Source organism: Aquarana catesbeiana, linkage group LG01, assembly GCF_042186555.1.
Source record: "Aquarana catesbeiana isolate 2022-GZ linkage group LG01, ASM4218655v1, whole genome shotgun sequence".
NCBI classification, from domain to species: domain Eukaryota; kingdom Metazoa; phylum Chordata; class Amphibia; order Anura; family Ranidae; genus Aquarana; species Aquarana catesbeiana.
Genome location: NC_133324.1, coordinates 517,713,680 through 517,731,695, shown reverse-complemented (window position 1 = coordinate 517,731,695; position 18,016 = coordinate 517,713,680). Strand labels below are relative to the sequence as shown.

At 43.1% G+C, this 18,016-nt stretch overlaps 1 protein-coding gene across 2 annotated transcripts in view; it reads left to right on the top strand.

Annotated features, from left to right (window-relative positions):
- R3HDM4 (R3H domain containing 4) overlaps positions 1–13,640 on the top strand; it is a 155,093-nt gene extending 141,453 nt beyond the window's left edge. Inside the window, exons 7-8 of one of the 2 annotated variants that reach the window (XM_073594056.1) lie at positions 2,674–2,729; positions 11,939–13,640. In XM_073594056.1, coding sequence (XP_073450157.1) covers positions 2,674–2,729; positions 11,939–12,042 — 160 coding nt within the window. In that variant the 3' untranslated portion in view covers positions 12,043–13,640. The remainder of the gene's footprint in view (positions 1–2,673; positions 2,730–11,938) is intronic. The other variant, XM_073594057.1, reaches the window with a different exon arrangement.
- Positions 13,641–18,016: the final 4,376 nt, after the last annotated feature.

Below are 18,016 nucleotides of genomic sequence, written 5' to 3'. Positions count from 1 at the left end.
CTATTGCCAGCTGCATTTCAGTGTGAGCAGGACACCTAGAAAACAATTGTTTTCATGTGCCATAGCTGTGACTGGAGTTAATCCAGTGTGGGAAAATGCCAGTCACCGCAATATATGTGAACAAGCCCTTAAAGCACCCACAGTGTAAGCAGAAAAGCCTGACCCCTGATGGCAAAGTGGAACACCCTTGCTCTCTCTGGAGAAGAATTGGCCTCGTTGCAATGGTCTGACATGGTCCTTTACTGAGTCATAACTCTGATTGGAGAGCTCTGACTCAGCAGGGGGCATTGTCAGACCACTGCAACGAGATCACTGCTTCCCCACAGAGAGCAAGGGTCCCACTCTGCAGCATGCAGGCTGGACACAGGCATGTCTTCTCAGGCTATGGCTGATTATACAATACTTTGCATACATTTTTGTTTTGATGATCCTAGAATGTATTTAGCTCATTTAAACAGTAAGTTCGTTTGGGCTTCAAAGATTTTGGATGATTGGCAGTGTTTAATAATTGCATATATGTTCGCCCCCTAATTGATGTCTATAGTTTCTGATTGTTTCTGGTTAAACCCTTTGTTTTATACTGGATGCAATGCCTCGTAGGGTTTTATATTTAACCACTTAAGGACCAGCCACCGCAGTTGTACTGCGGCAGGTCGGCTCCCCTGCGTGAATCGCCATCATTGTACGTTGGCTCGCGCAGTGGCGGGCGCGTGCTCTCGCGCCCGCTGCGATCGCCTAATACAGAGGCAGAATGGGGATCTGCCTTTGTAAACAAGGCAGATCCCCATTCTGACAGATATGACAGAGATCTACGGTTCCCAGTCATTGGGAACCATGATCTGTCATGTCCCTGGCAGCCCATCCCCCCTACAGTTTGAACACACCTAGGGAACACGGTTAACCCAGTGGCGGCTGGTGCTCAAAATTTTTGGGGGGGCATAAACTGAAAAATGCTGAGAAAAAAACCCATAGATTGCAGCCTCACTGTGCCCTATCAATTGCAGCCTCACTGTGCCCTATCAATTGCAGCCTCACTGTGCCCTATCAATTGCAGCCTCACTGTGCCCTATCAATTGCAGCCTCACTGTGCCCCATCAGACGCAGCCTCACTGTGCCCCATCAGACGCAGCCTCACTGTGCCCCATCAGACGCAGCCTCACTGTGCCATATGAAATGCTGCCATTGTGCCCCCTGCCCGCCGCCTGTACTTGCCCTGTCTCGGTGGTGGTGGGACAGCTGCTCGATGTCTTCTCCCGTCCCCTCTTCCCATCCTCTGCTATGATTGGATGCCTGATATGCGTCTAATCACAGCGCCTGTTTTAGCCAACAGATCCGAATACCTGATTGGCGGAGAGGCGGTTTAGTGTTAAAGTGCATATTCATTCGCTTTTCTAACACAGCTGAGTGACCTGCGAGCGCCCAGCATGGCGCTCGCAGGTCACCTTTTTTGACACCTATTAGAGCCTCTGGCTCTAACCAGGTGCTTTAAAAAAAAAAAAAAAACCTGCTGTAATTCAGGCGCCCGTCACCTGAATAGGGTGTGGCAGCGGCTATGCATGAATCTATCTATTGGTGCTAGAGGAGTGGCTGGAGAGAGGGGGCGGTGCCCGTGCGCCCTTATGGACGCACCACCACTGAGTTAACCTCTAGATCGCCCCCTAGTGTTAACTCTGCCAGTGTCATTTTTACATTGATCTGTACATTTTTATAGCACTGATCAACGTAATAATTTCACTGGTCCCCAAAAAGTGTAATTTGGGGTCAGATTTGTCTGCCGCAATGTTGCAGTCCCACTAAAGGATACAGATGACCGCCATTACCAGTAAAAATATTGAAAAAAAAAAAAAGTCCCTAAATCTATCACATAGTTTGTAAACTTTTGCGCAAACCAATCCATATACAACTATTTCGTTATTTTTGGTAAAAAAAAAAAAGTAGAAGAAGAATATATATCGGCCTAAACTGATGACTAAATTTAGGTTTTTTTTTAAATATTTTTTTGGAATATGTATTATAGCAAAAAGTAAAGAAAAGTTTTTTTGTTTTTGTTTTTTTTTTTGTTTTGTTTTTTTCAAAATTGTCGTTCTGTATATAGCGCAAAAAATAAAAACTGCAGAGGTGATCAAATACTACCAAAAGAAAGCTCTATTTGTGGGGAAAAAAGGACATAAATTTTGTTTGTGTACAGTGTTGCACGACCGCACAATTAGTTAAAGCGACGCAGTGCCGTATCGCAAAAAATGGCCTGGTCATTAGGGGGGAAAATTCTTCTGGTCCTTAAGTGGTTAAAGGGGCTTTTTGCAGTTATGATTTTATGTATACAATCTAAAACCTGGCACCCATAGCAATTAATATTTATATTTAAATTGTCTGATATCTGCAATTTAGTTGAGCAATCACTTCTTCTTTTTTTAAGTTTTTGCTTCTTTCCCTTTTTAACCAAAGATATTTAGGGCACACGTAAATTCAAATTTATATGAAATGTATGCTCTGTGAAATGGGAAACTGGTTTCATTGTATAATTTTAAATCTTTTTCCTTTTTTGTGTTTTTTTTTTTTTTTTTTTGTCATAATTGTTATCCTGTTATAAATGCCATTCAATAATTAAACTGGTCATAAATTGTAGATAACCTGTACATTTCAAATATATAATTTCATCTGGTTTTCTCGCAGTTACCAGCGCCTCCTGCTGCACGCTGTGTGTCAGTACATGGATCTGGCCTCTGCTAGTAAGAATTATGGGATTTGTATTGGGATGGGGCAGTGCAGGAAGGTCTATTGTATGTTATATGATTGTTGAAGTGCTTGGAGGGCTTTTTTTTAGCTTTTTCACGTATGTATATGTATAAAACTATAGGTGTTTGTCTATTTACTATATCAATTTAGCTTCTTTCTATGCTACATGGAAATATTGAATAACTCTTGGATAATCAGTGGAGATGAAGCACAGTTCTATTTAAGCGTTAACTACTTTTGCAGTCACTTAATCATAGTGTGTGTTTCAACATAGCTGATTATACAACGCATCAGTTCTTCATCGTTATAAAGACAGCTAATAATTTTATTTGCTTTAGTAAAGCAAAATCTTCTTTCTTTCCTGTCCATTAAGAGATGCAAGAAGTCTTATATTGTTGGGTTAAACTACAACCTACAGGAGGTTTAGACACTGGCAAAAAAAAAAAAAAAAACTCGACCAGCCCAGGATATCCCCTCTAATCCCAGCATGCCTCACTACTGTCCCAAGGAGGATTGACATCTTTTCTTCAGCTCTGCTGAGTAACATTTTTACCATCATAAAGGATACAGGCTAAGTTGTCATACACCCTGAGTTATTGGCTTGTGTTTTTTTTTCGAGTATCCTAAGGTGATGGATCGCCTCTCTCTTAGAGAAATTGCTCTTCACTTAATTTTTTTTTTAATCTTAGGCTTATTCAGTTAACTCCTTCGTGGTCTTCTAATAACACTATAGAAGCAGTGCATACGGATGAGCGCAACCTTGGTAAAACCTTTGAAGCCATACCCAGACTGCACATTGTGGGCTGGCCTGTAATGTTGCTGCAGGCACTGGATCCGACATGGGCATTCCCCTTGACACTTGATGCAACAAATGTAGTTAGCCACAGGGTGCTATGCAGGTCAAGGGCTGTGGTCCATCCCTATGGAATCCAGACTCTGAGGACCTCTTCTGGTGTTTTCCCACCATGATGAGCAAAGCCTGGACTCTGTATACGGTCCAGTGTCGTGGACAGGTAAGACAGGGTCACCCTGTATCTCTGACTGTTACTGGGATGTAGTAACTTTTTATAGTGTAAATATTTTAAACTTGTTACTAAAATTCAACCACTCAGAGCTTAGTCTTAAGTGCATGTCAAGGAGTTATAGCACACCACTGGTTGCACACTTTACTGCCACTGTTGCCTAGAGCCCTTTAAAGGAACTCGGGTGCTTCCTCCTTCCAGGACTTCAATACAGGATGGTCTACACCTGGGTTGCTGCATTCTATTTCTGGACATGCTTACCCTACTCCGTAAATACCCCACAGAAGAATGCCCATAGCTATGGTGGAAACCAGGCGAAAGAGAGCCATGACAAAATCTCAGGTTAATATTCAATCTGCCGAAGGCCCGTACAACACTCAGACTCAGAGTGATGATGCTTCCCTTGCACCAGAGCAGGACCCGATATTAACACTGGTCTCTACATCAGACTCTAGTTCGATGTTCGGCGCACAAAGAGTGGCCTACCTGACAAAAGCAGTGTTTTCTGCATCTGTCACAATTCCTCAGACAATGGGTATAACACAGCCATCTCTCTCCAGGGCTTTTCCAGCTTCTCTGTCTCTAACTGAGTCGGATTTTGACATGCCTAAGCTAGAAGATGCGGACATAGAAAGGAATAAAGAGAATATGGAGGCAGTGTTAGAAGAGAGTATGGAGGATTTCTCACCCCCACACTCTTATGTTGCAAGAAGCTGCAGCTTCATGTGTATGATTGCTAACTTTTAACATAACCAAAATCCCTTGGCATTGTTGCACTTGATTCTCCTCCATCTCGCCATGCCCCGTTTGGGTTTAGATCAAATGTGCTATCTATGACGATTGATCACTCCAGAAGAGATTTTCACTCTTCCAGAAATCTTTGCCGAACTCTATCCAGTAGAAAAGGAGTTCACTAAAAATTGGTCTGTTCCGGTAGTTGATCTTGCCGTCTCAGTCTTAAAGCCTAATTCCAGGTTTCATTTAACTTTAAATAGTTTGATTGGACCAAGCTGGTCCAAATGAACTGATGCCCTCACTAATACTGTATAAATGGTTTGTAGTATCAGCTGCATACAGTATACAGCGCTGTGTTCCGACAGCAGTGTGGGGACTTTCTATCTTTCCCAGAACAAAATCAAGTTGGGCTAGGTACTGCTTAGCCATTCACAGCCATGCAAATCTTGCTAGCGTTTGAATCCTGTTGCCAGCACCCAGAGGTGTGCCAGGACTTATGCCCTCTGGATGTGAACCTCCTGGACATCAGGTTCACCAACAAACTAGACAGGTTTGTCTCCAGTTACAGGGATCCCTTGGCAGAAGCAGTGGCTGCTCTGTAGGATCAATACACCCTAATCTACGCTATTTCACCCCTAAAACTCCTTTGTCTAATGTTTCTCCAGACTGGTCCAGCTGGATGTGGTAGTCCAACCTCAGAAGGCTGGTGGCAGATGCTCTGTGGGCTCTTCAACGTCATCGGGATTGTCTGTCTCAAAGATAGTTTTACCACCCTGCTTTACAGTCTGGATTTAATGACATGGCTGTTGAAGCCCAGTTTCTAAGGGACAGAGGTATTTTTGAATACGTGATTTCCACAATGTTGAAAGGCTTGGAAGTCTACTTCTTAGAGGGTCTATCCCCGCACATGGAAGGCATAATTCACTTGGGGAGTGCAAAGGTTTTTTTCACACCGGAAATTCTCAAAGGGACAAGTCCCTGCCTTTTTACAGATGGACCTGTACCAGCATTTGGCCCTCAGCACCATCAAGGGTGGGGTCTCTATTCTTGCAGTCATGTTCCAGGCACTACCGGCCTCCCATTATTTGATCTAGACCTTTGTGCAGGGCGTCTCCCCTGTGGCTTCCCCTGTTTGCCCCCCCACCCCCGTGACTCTGTGGGATTTGAATTTGGTTCCCTTGGCCTTTTAGAAGCTATCAGGGATAGTCCTCTTTCCACTCTGTCACAAGGTTGCAATTCTTGTTATCCCTCAACTCTGCAAGGCAAGTGTTTGAGTTTGTGACCTTATCCTGTTTAGGCTACATTACAACAAAATGGCGCCCATCCTCACACTGCCTTAGCATATATAGTGAGCTCCTCTTTGTAAAAAAATGGTGGCTTCAACTTGGTCTCCTACCCATGGGAGAACTCTCTTGAACATGTTTTGCCCAGTAGAAGCTGAATTGTGAAGCCAAGTTTTGCTAATAGGGGCTTGCTATATGTTGAGGCAATGTGTGGACAGATGCCATTTTTTTGTAATCCTTAATGTGTCTGACAAACTAGTGTTTAACCCGACTAGCACCTGCAAACATCGTGGCCAGTTGCCTGTATCAACAGATTGTGGCATTTGAGCTGTATACATTTTGTTTTGTTTTTTTACACAAGAACAAGATGGTATTTTGGACAAGGTGGTGGTGGTTGTCCTTGCACAAGGACAACCAGGACACTGTCCTTTCATCCCTCTGACTCCAGTTGAGCAAAAGGAGATCTCCTTCCATTGTCTGGTTGTAGTTTGGGCTGTGAGTTTATCTCGCAGACGGTATTTTTATCAGACTGACTTTCTTTTTGTCATTCCTGATGGTCCGAGTAAGGGTTAACCTGCTTCTCATTCAACCATTTCCTGGTGGATCAGACAGACCATCATTCACACTTAAAGATCAGGTGCCATTCCTGTCAAGGCACCCTCTACTATAACTAAGTGCCTCTTTGGATCTTCAGCATCCGGCTACTATCAGATTTGTTAGGCTGCCACCTGGTCCTTTGTTCACATATTCTCCAAGTTTTACTAGGTGGATTTTCAGGGCTCATCTAATGTTAAAGTAAAGTTCTTCAGGTGTCTGTGCTGCAGGCAGTCCCCAGTTCTGTGTTTTTTTTTTTTTTTTTTTTGTTTGTTTTTTGTGGGCCTCTTACTGATTTATTTGTTGTTGCCCACCCCTCAGTTGGACTCCATTTGGACATCCCAACAATAACACAATATACTTTGTGTCCCTCAATGAACAAGAAAGATAACAGGCTTTTGTACTTCCTGTAAAATCCTTTTCTTGGGATCTATTGAGAAACATAGGGTCCCAGTCCCACGCTTCTGTGTTTAAAAACATGGTCTTTGTACTGCTTTGCCACAAAGCTGAGTCATGCTCCTGGACTGGCCTTGGGCCCCTTTCACACGAGGCGGACTCCGCTTCCACGGAGTCCGCCTCGGTCCGCCGGCTCAGCGGGAGATCAGTCCGTTGATCTCCGCTGAGCCGGCGGATGGCAGGTCCCTCTCTGCTCACTGAGCGAGGAGGGGCTTGTCAGGTGCCGCTGCCGCCTATGGAGGGATGGGATAAAAAACGAACAGCATGTCCGTTTTCATCAGATCTCACCCGATCCGATCCGCCAGCAAAGGACCTGGACGTAGGGCCATCCGTCTGCTTTTAGCAGATCGGACCAGGTCGGATGTCAGCGGACATATCTCCGCTGACATCTGTCGCTCCATAGGCTAACATGGAGCGCCCGTTCAGGTCCGCCGTCAAAACTGACAGGCAGACCTGAACGGTCCGATCGTGTGAAAGGGGTCTTACAGTTTTTCTGTTTGCCAGTGTTAAATTCTCATGTAGAGAAAAGGGATATGGGTGGTTCTGTGCAAATGGCTGAATGATTTAGGAACTGCTGCCCCTACAGATACAACCACCTAGGTGGAGTGCAAGATATAATTGCAAAAGGGTGTAGGTGTGGCGCTTTTCACGTGTTTTATAATGTGTGTGTGTGTGTGTGTGTGTGTTCCCAACTCACCTGCTATTCTGCTTTAAATAAATTTGTGCGCACTGTGCTGCATGTGCAAATGCTGCTCATATAAAAAAAAATGTGACTAATAAAGAAATAAAGTAGGAATTCAAACTGATAAGTGCTATTCATTCATATGTGACTTCAATCCTTGAATTTAGCCAAATGATGCAGTCCTTGAAAATATATATTCTACAGTTGTATGTAAAAGTTTAGGAACCCCTGACAATTTCCATGATTGTCATTTATAAATATTTGGGTGTTTGGATCAGCAATTTCATTTTGATCTATCAAATAACTGAAGGACATAGTAATATTTCAGTAGTGAAATTAGGTTTATTGGATTAACAGAAAATGCACAATATGCATCAAAATGAAATTAGGTGCATAAATTTGGGCACCCTTGTCATTTTGTTGATTTGAATACCTGTAACTACTTAGTACTGATTAATTGGAACACACAATTGGTTTGGTGAGCTCATTAAGCCTTGAACTTCATAGACAGATGCATCCAATCGTGAGAAAAAGGTATTTAAGGTGGCCAATTGCAAGTTGTTGTTCTCTTTGACTCTCCTCTGAAGAGTGGCAACATGGGGGCCTCAAAACAACTCTCAAATGACCTGAAAACAAAGATTGTTCTACATTATGATTTAGAGGAAGGCTACAAAAAGTTATCGCAGAGATATAAGCTGTCAGTGTCCACTGTGAGGAACATAGTGAGGAAATGGAAGACCACAGGCACAGTTCTTGTTAAGGCCAGAATTGGCAGGCCACATAAAATATTGGAGAGGCAAAGGATGGTGAGCATGGTCAAAAACAGTCCACGGACCACCTCCAAAGACCTACAACATCAACTTGCTGCAGATGGTGTCACTGTGCATCCTTCAACAATTCAGCGCACTTTGCACATGGAGAAGCTGTATGGGAGAGTGATGCGAAAGAAGCCTTTTCTGCACACACGCCACAAACTGAGTCGCTTGAGGTATGCAAATGCACATATGGACAAGCCAGCTTCATTTTGGAATAAGGTGATGTGTACTGATGAAACAAAGATTGAGTTATTTGGTCATTACAAGGGGCGTTATGCATGGTGGCAAAAGAACACAGCATTCCAAGAAAAACACTTGCAACCCACAGTAAAATTTGGTGGAGGTTCCATCATGCTGCCGGGCTGTGTGGCCGGTGCCGGTACTGGGAATCTGGTTAAAGTTGAGGGTCGCATGGATTCCTCTCAATATCAGCAGATTCTTGAGAATAATGTTGAGGAATCGGTCACAAAGTTGAAGTTACGCTGGGGCTGGATATTTCACCAAGACAACGACCCAAAACACTGCTCAGAAATCTACTCGGGCATTTATGCAGAGGAACAAGTACAATGTTCTGGAATGGCCATCCCAGTCCCCAGACCTAAATATCATTGAACATCTGTGGGGTGATTTGAAGCGGGCTGTCCGTGCTCGGCAACCATCAAACCTAACTAAACTGAAGATGTTTTGTAAGGAGGAATGGTCCAAAATACATTCATCCAGAATCCAGACACTCATTACAGGCTATAGGAAGCGTCTAGAGGCTGTTATTTCTGCTAAAGGAGGCTCTACTAAATATTGATGCGATTTTTCAGTTGGGGTGCCCAAATTTATGCACCTGTCTAATTTCGTTTTGATGTATATTGCGCATTTTCTGTTAATCCAATAAACCTCATTTCACTACTGAAATATTACTGCGTCCTTCAGTTATTTGATAGATTAAAATGAAATTGCTGATCCAAACACCCAAATAGTTATAAATGACAATCATGGAAATTCTCAGGGGTTCCTAAACTTTTGCATTCAACTGTATAATATATATATATATATATATATATATATATATATATATATATATATATATATATATATATATATATATATATATATATATATATATATACACACACTCCTTCAATAAATGAAATTCAAGAAGTGACAACTGCTCTTCAAAAAGTGACTAGTGTTCTTCAATCATTTGTGCTGCTGCTCCTTACAGTGCCCCTATAGGAAATGCACTCACCGGAAATCCTACCCCTCACAGGGGTATTGTGCTTTCACAGTATCTGCCACTGTGCAGCAATATGAAGATCCGCGACTTGCTACGTTCCTAATGCACGTTTCTTTATGCTCCCATAGTGTATTACCATTTTTAAAAAGTTTTATTGTGCCAAACAGTGGAGATATACTCACATTTACACGGTGTATTAAAAGCTAGTAACAAAACAGGAAGATGGGATATTCCACGATCCGCTGCTTTGACCGGAAGTGACGCAAAGACATTCAGAAACTCCTCTCTACGCGTTTCGTCATCAAAAATCATCTGGAGCGGCCATCTTGCTACACTTCCTTTCCTTTTATAGTAGGTGGTGACCCAGCGAACCCGATCACGTGATGGTGGCCATTTTTGGTTAGCCTGGAAAAGGAAAAGGCTGTTGCCAAGTCCTTTTCCAGGCTAACCAAAAATGGCCACCATCACGTGATCAGGTTCACTGGGTCGCTACCTGCTATAAAAGGATAGGAAATGTAGCAAGATGGCTGCTCCAGATGACGTCTTGATGAAACGCGTAGGAAGGAGTTTCTGAGCGTCTTTGCGTCACTTCCGGTCAAAGCCGCAGATCATCGAAATATTCCAGCTTCCTGTTTTTGTTACTAGCTTTTAATACACCATGTAAATGTCAGTATATCTCCACTGTTAGGCACAATAAAACTATTTAAAAACAGTAATACACTCTGGGAGCTTTCTTCTACATGTGAGAGGCATAAAGGATCGTGCACTAGGAATGTAGCAAGCCGTGGATCTCCATATTGCTGCACAGTGACAGATACTGTGAAATCGCAATACCCCTGTGAGGGGTGAGGATTTCCAGTGAGTGCATTTCATTTAGGGGCACTGTAAGGAGCACCAGCACATACGATTTGAAGAACACTAGTCACTTTTTGAAGAGCACCTTTCACTTTTTGGATTATTCGTTGAAGGACTGATCTCTATCTCTGAGAGAGAGATATTTATTAATTTTTATTTTATTTTTTTTCCCCCAAGGACTGCATCATTTGGCTAAATTCAAGGATTGAAGTCACATATGAATGAATAGCAGTTGTCACTTTGAATTCCTATATAAAGTTCTTTATTACAGTCACTATTGAATATTACAGTTAAATTCTCATGTATGTGGCAGTATAACCTGACCGCATAAGACTTCTTGTGCGCCTCAGTGGAGTCAAAGAAAATAATTTTATGGAGTACAAAATCCAAAATAATGGAGTACAAAAATCATTTTAGGTCTAACTTTGGTTTAGTCATGGCATTCCCAAACTCCCTGTTCATCTAGTCCCCAAAGCCTATAGTATGTTTTACATTGAAAATTGAATTTGTTTTATCAGGTCGTGTCACATTTGCTATAAAAAAAAAATAATTTTTGTTCTGTTTTTTTTTTTACTAAGTGCCAATTGTTGCTGTATAAATAGTGGAACAAATTGCACTCTTAAAGCTGAGCTGCAGACATACTGCTAAATATGCAGTTGTTATACCTATATGTGACTTGTTTCATTAAGACCCCTTTTCACACTGCTCTGAAGCAAAATCGTGGTAAAAAATGCATATACATTTTTATTGGCTCACAGTCGATTTAATGAATACATTAAATGGTGATCTTTTATAAATGCTTGAATTTCAACTTTAAAGAGGAACTCCACTTTTGTGGGAAAAAAAATAGCAAAAAAAAAAAATGATCTAGCATATATAATTGTGACTCAAGCCCTGTTGTAATTGAATGCTATTAAAATTCACCTTTCCTTTTCAATCTGCAACTCTGTCATTTTCTATAAATGCAATGTGGCTACCTGGAGGAGTTCTGTACCCAGAATGTGTACAGAACGCCCCCCAGAAACATAATTTCCTGCTTGTGTGATTGGCTTACTGATTTTCTACACTAAAATGAAAGTCAGATTTCAGGCATCCCCTGCAATAAAATTGTCATTTTTGGTGAGATACTCCTAATAGGAAATCACCACTGAAGGGATGCAGACCCTGCAATTCTCCTCATTTAAAGCCCTGCATGTGTAGCAGCTGATTGCAATTTATGAAACCACTCCCATACAGATTCACTTGCCACATAGACACAGAAAAACAGTGATTTCTTCAGAATAACAAAAGGTAGGAAATTGCATCAAAGTTTGAGGGGAATTCTTCTTTTTTTTTTTTTTTTTTTTTCTCAACAAAAGTGGGGAGTTACTCCTTAAATATGAACAATTATAATTTTTAGTAGCATGTTTGCTTGTACAGCTAATGTTCAAATGATTTTGTAAACAGTATTTGTGTCACTTGTAATTTTAGAATAAATGCTGTCAGTACTGTCATCCTCATTTCCATTCTACTTCTAATTTTTCTTATTATAGGTTCCGACTTCCAAGGCAAACGTCAGATGCGTGTGGTGAACAGGAACAGAGATTTTTGCCCCCCAGAATTACTTCTCTCCGCTTATCTGCAAATGAAATTCTGACCCATAAATAAAGTGATGGCTGCTCGACAATGTGTTTTAAACTAAAGGACCCTAATAACAGGGTACAAAGAACAGCTCCGTGCAATAATTCACAGTAACTTTAGCACAAAAGCTGACACCTCAGAAGCTACTGTTTGGTTTCTATGAGTTATTGCACACTAGTGCTCTTTCTACTGCTTATAAATCCCTCCAGGGGTTTAAGCAGACAAGGATGATTCAGTTTTTGTCCCGATTCCCTAGCCACACATTCAAGGTGTGGATAGGGAATCCCTCCCGCTGAGCGATTGTGTTCAGAATACAGCGAGCAGCATTTATCTGGCAGGCTGGTTGTATAGCAGTCGATTGGTAGATCGACTTCTGTACAATCACTGTCCCCATAGACTGATTGAAATTCAGCTAATTCCTGCTGAAATTTGTTCCATCTATGGTCGGCTTTATTTACAAATATTGCATTTACTTGTAAATTTGTTTACAAACCAGATAAGATGTACTAGTTACATAAGAACCATTGACTGGTTGCTATGATTAAGGGTCTGTTCACACTAGTCCAGTCCGCTGCAATGCATTAAACGTATGTACGTTTAAGATTTGTTGGTTTGCGTGTTGGTGTTCGGTCATCCCATTCAGTTGAAAGGGCTTCCCAAACATGTCACAACAGACGGAAAATCATCCATGAAGTGTTTTGGCAGTGCACTGAGAAGGTGTATAGGGATGCTATTCAGAATAAATGGCATTGTATCAATGCACATAATGCGTTTTATTGTGCATGTTACCACATTGAAATGGTGTGAAAAGGCCCTAAGTCAAATTTGAGGCCAAATGCACTATTTGTAAATAACACTCCTGGCAACTTTTTTGCTATTACTTTGCACATAGTGGGCTTATCTTTCTTTGTATTGCTTTTGTTTCATTCTGAGTCTTAAGCTGCTTTCTATTTATTCTTAATGCTCTTTCAGAACTTGGTATAGTCAAATTTATTTATATCATGTTCAGAATTCTTTGACAAATGGGCCTAAAGAGGAATGTATTAATGTAAAACTGTACATATTTATTTGTATAGATGGCTACACAAACAGGCCAAAATCTCATAGTCCAGAAGATTGCATATGCTGAGGCATACCAGATTAGTAACCATGTCACTGCCTAGGCTTTTTTCTATGGTTTACATGATTATGCTTTTTCATGCCTTTTTAAAGCAGGGTTTGCAATCTGTAAAATGGCATACTTGGCTCTTGATGCAGAATATGGTGCTATTTTGTAATATAAATAAAAGTAGGGAGACACTGTCATGTATTTCCTGTTATCCTTACCACATTGTGGTATCTTAATCAAACTAATATTTTTTTTGTAAATCTAGGCTATATTTTCAGATGTTAGGACTGAATCTGTTCCCTTTTTCACAGTGCCATAACATGTTAGGATGTGAATGCAGCTTTGAGACCTTTTTCATATGATTTTGTTGAAACCTTTCAGACTTTGTAAGGATTGCTTGCAGCCACTTGTTTTTAAATTACTTCTGTGGGTCGTGAAAATGGAGTGAAATCTGTGCTTATGTCACGAATCAGTGTAATACATATGCCAAGACAATATGAACTGGTGTTTCTTGTGTCTGTGTCTTATTTATCATAACAATAGCTATTCTATCTTGCTGTGCTCTCTACTTTTATCCCCCCCCCCCCCCATTTGATATTTCTTATGTATTTGCCTGGTACAGAACTTAGTGTTACGAAGGGCAATTTTTTAAAATTAAAATAATTAACATGTTATACTCGCCTGCTCTGTGCAATGGTATTGCACAGAGCAGCCCCGAACCTCCTTTTCTGGGATCCCTTGCCAGGGATCTTGGGTCCCCCTCTTCATGTGCCCCCATAGCAAGTTGCTATGGGGGCACATGTTCCTGCTCATTCCCGAGCTGTGTCTGTGGAGCTGCGCTCCAGAGGCATACAAAGCACAACTTGGCCCCACCACTGCTACCAATGGCTCCTGCTGCTGCCCGAGTCCCTGTGTGAAGAGGAAGAGAGTACAGTGCTGGATCGGATCGATTGAGGACTTGTAAGTATTTAGGGAGGTGGGGGAGGACAGCAAGTTGTAAAAAATGTTGGTTGGTTTTTTTTTTTGTTTTTTTGTTTTTTTTTGTTTTTTACTTCAATGCTGGGAAAGTATAGGTGGGGTGCAGCGAAATACCACACTCGGTCCCAGTGCAATGAAAGAACTTCTATTGAAAGAATGCAGAAATCACAAATAACCCAGTGGGATGGCAGCCCAGCTGGGAACACTCAGTTCCAACAGCGTGTAGAGAGCAGAGTGTAGCCGGATTGTCAGCGTCTGTAGAGAGGGGAAGGATGCGGCCTGGCCTTGTGCCCAACAGGCAGGTGTTTGGAGAAGCTGCAAGCCCTACACTTTCACTTCTCGTCAGGAACCTTTCCTTGCCACTAGTACTTTGTCCCTAGCAAATTCCCTCCCTTTGACAGATGCCATCCTCTGCATCTCAACAACATGGAAACAACAACATTGGAGTAAAAACAGAGTATGATTATGGCAGAACAATAAACAATTAAACATAGTCTGAATATCTTCCAGGGAGCTGCCCGTGGTTGGTCCGCAAAGGGCAATGGCTCTCTTGATTGTTGGTAGAGTCATTTGGTAAAGGTTCAGTTGCAGACAGTGACTCGGGGGGCCTCAGGTAGCAGGGGATCAGGTATGTCTTCCACCCCATCCCCCCTCACCTGAGCCCAAGTGGTACTCAATGGGCCTCCTGAGGTCTCGACTTCAATGTCACCAGGCTCAGGAATATAATGGGCAGGTACCTGTCAGTTGGAGCTTCACACACTGGGGGAAGATCTGCAGCTTCAAATGCCATTGATGGGTTTCCTGGTGCAGTTCTCATCTAGCACACAGGGGCTCAGCATATTTCAATGTAGTCGCTTCTTCACAGGATCAACCCCTCTGAGACAAGATTATAGACAGAAGTATGTGGGTAGGGCTGCCCCATCACCCAATATGGGGTGCTTTCCCACTTGGGATCTAGCTTGCTCCCTTGGGTGTGCTTGGCTTTCTTTACCAACTCCCAGTCCAGATGTTTTTATGTGTTCTTGAAATGTCTTGGGAACTTTTTTTTTACAGCAAAAGGTTTTTATTTTCAAAAACAAATCAGCATTACAAAAGCGTCAGTGTACGACATTGAATATCTGAATCCTTACAGCGTTATAATAAAACATCTGTTCAATAATGCAGCATCTTACAAGTACATCTTTGCAAGTTCCCTGTATACCCCTTAGGATATAAGAGGGGTAATGAGTTAGCTACTCAACAGTGGTGTGTGGTTCAAATACTACATATAGTCTCATATTTACATCTACTTCAGAGTATTTAGCCTTGTTCATAATCTCCCTCTAGTCCTTTACCGCCCGCTCCCTTTCCTTAACCCGATGAGGTCTGAGGATGCTCCTGTCTACGTTTACCCCTAAAAAATCAGCAGATCGCATAATCCCTACCGCCCATGGGTCCAGCAAGTGTATAAATTCGTCAGATCGAAATCAATCATCCATCAGTATGACCCGACAGCACCCCGTGACCGAGGGGGGGCATCGCCCCTGACCGCAAGGGGGGAATCCATCAGTAGGTCCCCCACTCCCGGTCCCTCAACCACGCGCCGCCATCCAGGCCAACCAGACCTTGTCAAATTGAGCCGGACACTGCCTGCTTTCATACGTGAGTTTGTACAGTGGCAGCACAGAGTTTACCGCTTTCTACCAAGAACTAATAGTGGGTGGCTCAGCTGACTTCCAATGTAGCATTATCTCCCTCCTAGCATAGAATAACAGGAATGTAACAGAGAGTTTGGTGTATCTGTCCCCTTCTACATCTCCCATATAGCTCAGCAAAAGCAGCATAGGGTCAAGCGATAGTTTGAGGTCCCATATGTCATTAAGCACCCCCGTTACCCCATCCCAATACGGCCTGAGCTTCGGGCATGCCCATACCATGTGCCAGAATGTCCCCTCTCCGGTCCTGCACCGGGGGCATAGGGGGTCAATATGGGGATAAATTCTGGCCATCCTGTGTGGAGTGAAGTATGCCCTATGGAGAAATTTCAGTTGTATAAATCTGTCCTCAGCTGCTATTACAGTCGGGATGTAGGTTGAGACAATGTCCTCCCATTCGTCATCCCCCAATGCCTGAATGTCCACCCTCCATTTATCAAATGTCCGAGTGGGCTTGATGTCATGCGCTACCGTCAAATACATGTACAATGTGGATAGGGGCTTCCCCATCACGCTCGAAGTCAGAAGTCGCTCAACCGAGTCCGGTTCCAGAATGAGTCTATCCGGGAACTATGCCCTCGTTGCGTGTCTCAATTGCCAATATCTGAATTCAAAAGATCGGGGAAGGGAGTACTGCCGTTTGATGTCCTGAAAGGACATGAGTTTCCCATTAGCTATAATATGTTTTAGGGTGGTTATTCCCCATGCGGCCCACTGGGAGGGATCTGGCATGTCATAAAGGTGTGGGAGGGCGGGATTGCACCAAAGCGGCGTGTGTGGGGATACTTGATTCGGCTCGGCATAAATAGCCCTAGCCTCCCTCCATGCTCTAATGGTGGTTTTCATCAGTATTGTCAGATAAGGTGCTTTAGGACCCCTATAAACTAGGTTTGACAAAGCTGCATAAGAGCCAACGATAGCAGCCTCCAACCTGACTGCAGGGTTTTGTCTGGGCTGGGAGAACCACCAGCGCACCGTGACCAGCACGGCAGCCCAGTAGTATATCAAAAAGTTTGGAAGGGCAAGTCCCCCCCCCCCCCCCGAAAGAGGAAGATAGAGTACCCTCTTTGCCACTCTAGGTGTCCTCCCAGCCCAGATGAAAGAGGTCAGAATCCCATCCAGACGTCTAAAAAAGGACCTAGGTATATGGGAGGGTGTGTTGCGGAAGAAGTAGAGAAATTTTGGAAGAAACACCATTTTAAGCAAATTTATTCTACCCACAGGGGTAAGTGGTAGGGAACGCCGTGCCATACATTTCTCTGTAAGCTGAGAGAGGAGAGGCTGCACGTTTTTTTCCATGAATTCATGGGTGGTGTTGCTAATTTTGATGCCCAGATAGGTAAACTCACCCACCCACTGAAGTGGGGTGGCCGTATCCACCCTGGGAAGCGAGGGGTGGAGTGGGAACAGGACAGACTTATCCCAGTTTATGCGAACCCCTGAAAACCGAGCAAAGTCCTCAAATAAGCCCAAAGCCTTCTGCAGTGACTGGTGAGGTTCAGCGAGGTAATGTCTTGGGAACTTTAAAGGGGTTGTAAAGGTAAAAATTTTTTCACCTCAATGCATTATATGCATTAAGGTGAAAACTTTTGACAATACCGCCGCCCCCAGCCCCCCCATTTTACTTACCTGACGCCTCGAATCTCCGCTGCTCGTTCTTGTCATCTCCATTGCAGCTCAGCCTGGTCGCTGATTGGCTGCAGTGGATGGATTGAAAGCAGCGCAGCCATTGGCTCGCGCTGCTGTCAATCACATCCGATGACGCGGCGCGCCGGGGGGCGGGGCCGAGTGATACAGCGAGCGGCTATAGCCGCCGGCTGTATCACGGGAGCGCGCCCGCAAGCACTCACCACCATGCGAGGGAGCTCGCATTAAGGTGGTTAATGCTTGCGGGGAGGAGCTGAAACAGCCGCCGAGGGACCCCAGAAGACCAGGTTCGGGGCCACTCTGTGCAGAACGAGCTGCACAGTGAAGGTAAGTATAACATGTTTGTTATTTTTAAAAAAAAAAAAAAATTACCTTTACAACCCCTTTAATTTCAAAACTGTATTTGTTTATCTCAGTGACCTCGTTTTTTCCAAGACCTCTCCATTAAGCGCTGGAAGGTACAAGGAGCATTACTGGGTAGACATGGAGGAAAAGATATCACTATATGCGGATGATCTTCTCTTTTTCATGTCTAATGTCTGTTCATCATGTCTGTTTTCCGG